This window comes from Lipotes vexillifer, unplaced genomic scaffold (assembly GCF_000442215.2).
Source record: "Lipotes vexillifer unplaced genomic scaffold, Lipotes_vexillifer_v1.1 scaffold1114, whole genome shotgun sequence".
Lineage (NCBI taxonomy): Eukaryota > Metazoa > Chordata > Mammalia > Artiodactyla > Lipotidae > Lipotes > Lipotes vexillifer.
The window spans coordinates 3578329-3588187 of NW_006779031.1; the positions used below are offsets into that span (position 1 = coordinate 3578329).

At 40.3% G+C, this 9859-nt stretch overlaps 1 protein-coding gene across 1 annotated transcript in view; it reads right to left on the reverse strand.

Moving 5' to 3' along the window:
* The window catches only part of LOC103072561 (transmembrane 9 superfamily member 2-like), an 86382-nt gene that overhangs the window by 60628 nt on the left and 15895 nt on the right, over positions 1–9859 (reverse strand). The window contains 2 exon segments of the mRNA XM_082930935.1: positions 8436–8568; positions 8780–8823. Of these exon segments, the coding sequence (XP_082787061.1) occupies positions 8436–8568; positions 8780–8823 (177 nt within the window).

Here is a 9859-nt window from a genome sequence, read left to right on the forward strand (position 1 = left end):
AAGAGTAAGACGTGAAGATCACCTTCCTCCCCACAGATACACCAGAAATACATCTACACGTGGAACAACTCCTACAAAACACCTACTGAACGCTGGCAGAAGACCTCAGACCTCCCAAAAGGCAAGAAACTCCCTACGTACCTGGGTAGGGCAAAAGAAAAAAATAAAAAAACATGCCATCAACTGGAAGACACATCTTGATTTCATAAATGTTAAAATATGGGGAAACGTGAGTCTTAGAATCAATAAAATGTGAGATATCAAAATAGTAAAGAAAATGTAATAAAACAGAACTGAAAGCAAATGTCGTATCAATACATGTAAATGGGCTTAACTCACCTATTAAGAGGAAAAGATTTTACAGAAGATACCACAAAGCAAAACTCAACATGTTGTATAAAAGAGACACATCTAAAAGAGATTCTGAAAAGTTAAAAATGAAAGGATAGGCAAAGTTACACGAAGCAAACGTATGCAAAAAGAAAGCAAGAGAGCTGGACTTCCTCCTCCAGACATGATTGAATAAAACGAGACTAGATTTACTCTTTCACCTTAAAAAACTTTTGAAATGGGTAAAATATACAAAACAACAGTTTTCAGACCTTGGACAACAAAGAACATTAAAAGAGTGATCACCCAGAGAAGGGGAAGCCTCATGCTTCCTTCCCAGAGAGGATTTCCAGGTTGTGGTGCAGGGAAAGGGTACCCAAGCAGAGCCCTGCAATCTCTCCCAGTTGAGAAGACAAAGTTCAAAGTCCAGAGAGGCCAAGGGGGCTAGATTTTGTCGGGCAGATTACCAGAGAGAGGAGAGCCGCACAGAGATTTCTGGAGATAGGCAAGGGGTCTCTTTCATCAGAGTATTGATCAGTACAGGCATGTAAGGCGTGCCAGTTATTGATTTATTGCCTCTCATCCCCAAATTCATGCTCTTTGACCTCTGTGAAAATTATCTGGGCCCTTTCAATATTTTTTTTTTTTTTTTTTTTTTTCCTTGCGTTATGCGGGCCTCTCCCCGCTGCGGCCTCTCCCATTTGCGGAGCACAGGCTCCGGACGCGCAGGCCCAGCGGCCACGGCTCACGGGCCCAGCCGCTCCGCGGCATGCGGGATCCTCCCGAAACGGGGCACGAACCCGCGTCTCCCGCACCGGCAGGCGGACCCTCAAGCACTGCGCCACCAGGGAAGCCCCCTTTCAATATTTTAAATAGTTCTCCTTCGCAATCTGACACTGAATGAAGCTTTATCAGTAGAGGGCGCTGGATAGACACTGCAAGAGAAAAGGGTTTTTTTTCCTGGTTGATGAATGCTCACTCCGCAGCTCCTGTTTCTTCAGCCTCAGCAACCTCTAAGGAATTAACGGATCCACTTATCATAGTAAAAGAGAGAAACAAAAGACATTAGGTGGAGGGGGGTGAATAGGCAGAGTACAGAAGATTTTTAGGGCAGTGAAACTACTCTGTATGATATTATAACAATGAATACGTGTCATTATACATTTGCCCAAACCCATAAAACGTACAATACCAAGAGCGAACTCTAATGTAAACTATGGACTTTGGGTGATAATGGTGTATCAGTGAAGATTCATCAACTGTAACAAATGTGCCACATTCTGGTGATATCATGTGCCTCCTGATGGAAGAACACATCACTACTTTATCTTGCCAAAGAGATCAAACCTGAATCTAATCAAGCCGCTGGATCCATCTACCAATTTGAAGGAATCAGGGACAGAGGAAAATGCACCATTGTATGGATGAATAATAAAGGAATGGACAAATGGATAGAAAGGTGACAAATCAAACACAGAAAATGCTAATTATAGAATCTAGGTGCTAGGTTTATAAGTGTCCACTATATAATTCATTCAACTGTTTGTGCATTTGAAAATGCTCACAAAAAACACTGAAAAAAGATACATAAAATGATCAAGTCTAAACTATAGCATCTAGGGATGTAGACTTGGGTGACAAAACCATAAAAGAAACTCAAGGAAGTGATTAGGGTAAAACTTAGGATAGTGGTTGTTTTAGGGGAAGGAAGAGTGTTGTAACTGGGTAGGGACACATGGATACCTTCTGGGGTGGCTGGCCAAATTCTATTTCTTTTTTTTTTTGGCGGTACGCGGGCCTCTCACTCTTGTGACCGCTTCCGTTGCGGAGCACAGGCTCCGGACGCGCAGGCTCAGCGGCCATGGCTCACGGGCCCAGCCGCTCCGCGGCATGTGGGATCTTCCCGGACTGGGGCATAAACCCGAGTCCCCCTGCATCGGCAGGCGGACTCTCAACCACTGCGCCACCAGGGAAGCCCCAAATTCTATTTCTTGATCTGGCTGGGGTTTACAAAGGTGTTCCCCTTATAACAATTCATTACACTTTATATTTGTTCTGTATGGTTTTCTGTATCTGTATTTTACAACGAAAAGTTTTTTTTTTAAGTCCATATCCTTTGACCCAGCAGTTACACTTATATGAATTTATCCTAAGGTCATAATTAGAAAAGAGTACACAGAGGTTTGCACAATAATAACTATCATTTACTGAGTGCCTACTATGTGTCAGACACTGCTCCAAGAACTTTACATGTCTTATCCTATTTATCCTCACAACAATCCTATGTGATATATACTATCCTTATTCCCATTTTACAGATGAGACTCAGAGAGGTAAAAGAATGTTCACTGCAGCATCATTAATAACAAAAACTGAAAACAGCTAATCATGATGGAATGGATAAAAAATTACGATCCATCCATACAATGGAATATCATGAAACTATTAAAAAGTATAATCATTTTCTCGTTCTTGTATTCCCTCTCTCTGTATATATGTGTGTGTACATATACATAATATACAAAATGAACATGGAAAGAAGTCCATTATAAACTTCTAAGACAAAGAAGCAGATTACAAAAATATATATATTACAATCTCACTTAGATTAAGAAATTACATATACATAAAAAGAATCTATTAAAATTGAGGAGTATTATATGAAGACTGCACTTCATACTCTTTATACCTGTGTTGTATGAGGGTTTTACAAACATGTATTACTTTATTCCCCTTTTTTTTGGTCACAATGCACGGCATGCAGGGATCCTAGTTCCCCGACCAGGGATGGAACCTGGGTCCCCTGCAGTGGAAGCTCAGAGCCCCAACCAGTGGACTACCAGGGAAGTCCCCAAAGAGGTATTACTTTTGTAATCATCGTGGTGGTGTTCGTACAATGCTAGTGTACTTAATGAATTTAAAACTTTTTATTGATAAGACAACCATATTTGCCACTTTGATTCTAAATACCTAATTCAGCAGTTCTCAAACTTTTTTAGTCTCAGGACTCCTACTCTTAAAAATTATGAAAAACCCTAAGGAGTTTTTGTTTATGAGGGTTATATCTACCCATAGTGACCAAATTAGAACTTAAAATGCGAAAATTTTAAAACCAAGTGTACAGAAGCACACATTCCATTAGCCTTTAGAGTGATGACATCATCACACTTCACATAGCTTCTGGAAAATTCCACTGTACACTCATGAACGAGTGAGAGTAAAGAAGGCAAAAAAATCTTAATATTATTATGGAAATAGTTTTCACCTGGCAGACTCCCTGAAAAGTTCTCAGAGAGTCCCAGACCTCACTTTGAGAATAGCTGATATAATTATTCCTGCAAAAAAGATGAATTACACTATAACACTATAAACAACTTTTCTGAAACTTCCCTACAGCTTTAAGTTTGCAATGGAAGGAAGTCTGCCTGTAAAGGGGGGAAGGAGAAGTATCCTTAGGGACTTCCCTGGCGGTCCAGTGGTTAGGACTCCATGCTTCCACTGCAGTGGGCATGGGTTCAATCTCTGGTTGGGGAACTGACATCCCACATGTGGTGCAGTGTGGCCAAAAAAAAAATCCTTAAAATAAAAATGAATGAGAAAATTCTCAAGAAAGCGTTCCTCTATATATAAAAGGGATGACAAAAGACAACTGCTGGTTTCACTTAACCTTGGTAATCTTAGGGTGGCAGCCCACAAATGTTGATAAAAGTTACTGCTACTCTGGCCAGCTGGGGCTCTTTCATCCTATTGGTCCATTTATTCTTCCCAGACCTTCAAAGGTGTGGTCTTTAAATGGTTCCAAAGAACCATTCCAGGGAATTCCTTGGCAGTCCAGTGGTTAGGACTCTGTTCTTTCACTGCCGAGGGCCGAGGTTCAATCCCTGGTCAGGGAACTAAGATCCCGCAAGCAGGGAAGTGCAGCCAAAAAAAAAAAAAAACACATTTCCATATAGACTTCCATATAGAGTATCAAACACAGACTATATTAATGCAAATTCCTCCTACTCATTAACTCCTGTCTTCTGCCACTTTTCCCTTACTTTAAAAGAATTATCAATTAAGCAGTTGTTTGCTGCTTTTCCTCCCACATTCCCTATGTGAATATTTCCCATTGTGAGAAAAACATATCACTGGGGATATAAGAGATAATTTTAGGTAGTAGGTGAAATAACAATCTGTACTCTACTTTTTAATCTAGTTACTTGAAAATAGATGAATAAAATATATAAGTAGTACACTAAGCCTGTAATTTCTGTAATTTCCTGCTAAATAAATTTAAGTTATGAATAAATAGGGAGTTCCCTGCTGGCCTAGTGGTTAGGATTCTGGGCTTTCCCTGCCAGGGCCCAGTTTCAATCCCTGGTTAGGGAACTGAGATCCTGCAAGCCGTGCGGCGCAGCCAAAAAAAATGACAGATAAATAATAATACAGGTGCCTCAGATGTGGCAAAAATCACCAAGGTGGTGCAAGAATGACTGAAATTCAAGAAGCACTGCCCTTTTCTCTGGAAAGAAACAATTAAGGGAACCACCAATTAGACACCAAAACAGAAACCTGGCAGGCATCCTCTGCTCCTCTCTCTCCCTTCCCCTTCATCCCCACTGCTGATCCACATCGAGTCTCCCCCTTCATCCCCATTGCTGATCCACGTCAAGTCTCCACATGTAACACAGATTATAAGCAATGCTGCCCTGGTTGAGCCCTTCCATGCCGATTCAGCCTCCATGGCAGCCCCAAGACACTTCTATTACCCTAGGGCCCAGTAGAAAACAGTTTGAAAACCACAAGACAGATTTCAAAAACAGTGTTATTGGGACTTCCAAGATAAAAAGATCTGAGTTACCATTGCAACAAAAGAATAAAATACCTAGGAACAAACCTACCTAAGGAGACAAAAGACCTGTATGCAGAAAACTATGAGATACTAATGAAAGAAATCAAAGACAACACAAACAGATGGGGAGATACACCTTTCCTGGATTGGAAGAATCAATATTGTGAAAATGACTATAATACCCAAAGCAATCTACAGATTCAATGCAATCCCTATCAAACTACCGATGGCAATTTTCAGAGAATTAGAACAAAAACTGTAAGATACTAATGAAAGAAATCAAAGACAACACAAACAGATGGGGATATATACCATTCTTGGATTGGAAGAATCAATATTGTGAAAATGACTATACTACCCAAAGCAATCTACAGGTTCAATGCAATCCCTATCAAACTACCAATGGCAATTTTCACAGAATTAGAACAAAAAATTTTATAATTTGTATGGAAACACAAAAGACCCCAAATAGCCAGAGTAATCTTGAGAAAGAAAAACAGAGCTGGAGGAATCAGGCTCCCAGACTTCAGACTATACTACAAAGCTACAATAATCAAGACAGTATGGTACTGGCACAAAAACAGAAATATAGATCAATGGAACAGGATAGAAAGCCCAGAGATAAACCTACACACCTATGGTCACCTAATCTATGACAAAGAAGGCAAGAATATAAAATGGAGAAAAGACAGTCTCTTCAATAAGTAGCACTGGGAAAACTGGACAGCTACATGTAAACGAATAACATTAGAACACTCCCTAACACCATACACAAAAACAAACTCAAAATGGATTAAAGGTCTAAATGTAGGGACTCCCCTGATGGTCCAGTGGTAAAGAATCTGCCTCACAATGCAGGGGACATGGGTTCGATCCCTGGTCGGGGAACTAAGATCCCACATGTCACAGGGAAACTAAGCCCTCAGGCCACAACTACTGAGCTCATGCACCTCAACTAGAGAGCCCACGTGCCACAAACTACAGAGCCCATGTGCCCTGGAGCTCGTGCACCACAGCTAGAGAAGGGAAAGCCCACACACCACAACTAGAGAGAAGCCTGCACGCCACAATGAAAGATCCCACATGCCCACAATGAAGATCCTGCATGCCACAACTAACACATGGCACAGCCAAAAAATAAAATTAATTAATTAATTAAATGTTTAAAAAAAAAGACCTAAATGTAAGACTGGACACTATAAAACTCTTAGAGGAAAACATAGGAAGAACACCCTGACATAAATCACAGCAAGATCTTTTCTGACCCACCTCCTATAGTAATGAGAATAAAAACAAAAATAAACAAATGGGACCTAATTAAACTTAAAAGCTTTTGCATAGCAAAGGAAACCATTAACAACACGAAAAGAGAACCCTCAGAATGGGAGAAAATATTTGCAAATGAAGCAACTGACAAAGGATTAATCTCCAAAATATATAAACAGCTCATGCAGCTCCATATCAAAAAAACAAACAACTCAATCCACAAATGGGCAGAAGACCTAAATAGACATTTCTCCAAAGAAGACATACAGATGGCCAAGATGCACATTAAAAGATGCTCAACATCACTAATTATCAGAGAGATGCAAATCAAAACTACAATGAGGTATCACCTCACACTGGTGAGAATGGCCACCATCAAAAAAATCTACAAACAATAAATGCTGGAGAGGGTGTGGAGAAAAGGGAACCCTCTTGCACAGTTGGTAGGAATGTAAATTGATACAGCCACTATACTATGGAAAACAGTATAGAGGTTCCTTAAAGAACTAAAAATAGAACTACCATACGACCCAGCAATCCCACTACTGGGTGTATTCAAAAACACACATGCACCCCAATGTTCACTGCAGCACTATTTACAATAGACAGGACATGGAAGCAACCTAAATGTCCACTGACAGATGAATGGATAAAGAAAATGTGGTACATATATACAATGGAATGTTACTCAGCCATAAAAAAAGAAATGAAATTGAGTTATTTCTAGCAAGGTGGATGGACCTAGAGAGTGTCATACAGAGTGAAGTAAGTCAGAAAGAGAAAAACAAATATCGTATATTAACGCATATATGTGGAATCGAGAAAAATGGTACAGATGAACCTATTTGTAAAGCAGAAATAAAGACACAGACACAGAGAACAAACAAACGTATGGATACCAAGGGGGAAAGGGGGCAGTGGAATGAATTGGGAGACGGGGATTGACATATATACACTATTGATACAGTGTATAAAATAGATATCTAATGAGAACCTACTGTATAGCATAAGGAACTCTACTCAATGCTCTGTGGTAACCTAAATGGGAAGGAAATCCAAAAAAAGGGATACATGTATACATATAGCTGATTCACTTCGCTGTACAGCAGAAACTAACACAACATTGTAAAGCAACTATACCCCAATAAAAATAAATAAATAAAATTAAAAAGATCTGAGTTGGAGTCCTACGTCTGCCACTTACTAGCAGTATGCCCCTAGTCATGTCCCTTACCATCTCTGAGACTGAATTTCATCATCTGTAAAACAGCAGTAGTAGATTCTAGCAACAGGGCTATTCTAAGGGTTAAATTAGTCACTGTATATAGAGTGATATAACATTGCTCCTGGCTCACAACAGGCATTCAATGCTATTTTCCTTACCATTGCATACAGGACCTCCTGCCATGATCTGGCTTCTGCCTACCTGCCCCCACCCTTTTTATCTGACCCTGCGGCTCAACATGCAGGATCTTAGTTCCCCAACCAGGAACTGAATCCGGGCCCCCTGCAGTGGAACCATGGAGTACTAATCACTGGAATGCCAGGGAATTCCCCTACCCCACTTCTGCGCTTCATCTCTACCTGCACCCCCCAAACCACAAAGCTTACATCACAAACACACTCGACTATTCACAGTCCCCCAATCACAGTATGCTGTTTCAGACTTCCAAGCTTTGGACCACACTGATTTCCCTACTAGAAATGCTCACCCACCCATTCATCTGACAAATACTCTTTCATTCCCTCCATTATATCCTCACTGCCCCTTAGTCTCCTAGCACATAACATTTTATCACAGCGATTTGCTTACAAGTGTATCTCCCTACATAGGACTGTGAACTTCTAGCGGGCAGGGACCACTTGTCTTTGTATACCCAACACCTAGCACAAAACCGAAAAGATGGTAGGTGTCCCATTCATGTTTGTTAAGTGACTATAATAGAAAGCAAACTGTAAATGAGGCAACATTCTTATATTTCTATAGTAAGTTCTCAATACTTACATGGATAATGCAAGCATCTTTCGATATGCCATGTTGGGTAATAAAACATCCTATTGGAAATCCTGGTGTGCAGTACTTTTTTCCATCTTCCATATCACAACACCATATCACTGGCATATTATCAATAATCCAAAATATAAATATTTTTAAGGAAAAGATTTAAAAAGCATTTCAAATCAAGCAATACTAACATCATCTTACATACATTTAAGTTCAGATTTTTCATCAAACTCAAGTCACAAAAAATAGTATACAATTTCAGTAGATATTAAATATTTATTAAAACTACTACTGAAAGGAAGTGAAAAATTAAGTCATGTGATTTCATATGCCAAACACAACAGTGATGTTGATAATTCAGTTATATTCTTCTCTTCAAGAAATCTAGCTTTTGGGCTTCCCTGGCAGTGCAATGGTTAACAATCCACCTGCCAATGCAGGGGACACAGGTTCAAGCCCTGGTCCGGGAAGATCCCACATGCTGCGGAGCAACTAAGCCCTTGAGCCACACCTACTAAGCCTGCGCTCTACAGCCCTCGAGCCACAACTACTTTAGCCCGCACGCCTAGAGGCTATGCTCCACAACAAGAGAACCCACAGCAATGAAAAGCCTGCACACTGCAACGAACAGTAGCCCCCCGCCGCAACTAGAGAAAGCTCGCGCACAGCAACAATGACCCAATGCAGCCAAAAATAATAAATAAATTTATTTTTGAAAAAAGAAATCCACCGTTTTCTTTTGTTTTTTTTTAAACACCTTTATCGGAGTATAATTACTTTACAATGGTGAGTTAGTTTCTGCTTTATAACAAAGTGAATCAGCTATACATATACATATATCCCCATATCTCTTCCCTCTTGCGTCTCCCTCCCTCCCACCCTCCCTATCCCACCCCTCTTGGTGGTCACAAAGCACCGGCCTTATCTCCCTGTGCTATGCGGCTGCTTCCCACTAGCTAACGGTTATACATTTGGTAGGGTATATATGTCCATGCCACGCTCTCTTTGTCAAGCTTACCCTTCCTCCTCCCCATGTCCTCAAGTCCATTCTCTAGTAGGTCTGCATCTTTATTCCCATGCTGCCACTAGGTTCTTCATGACCATTTTTTTTTTTAGATTCCATACATACGTGTTAGCATACGGTAGCTGTTTTTCTCTTTCTAACTTACTTCACTCTGTATGACAGACTCTAGGTCCATCCACCTCACTATAAATGACTCAGTTTCATTTCTTTTTATGGCTGAGTAATATTCCATTATATATATGGGCCACATCTTCTTTATCCATTCATATGTCAATGGACACTTAGGTTGCTTCCATGTCCTGGCTATTGTAAATAGAGCTGCAATGAACATTGTGGTCCATGACTCTTTTAGAATTATGGTTTTCTCAGGGTATATGCCCAGTAGTGGGATTGCTGGGTC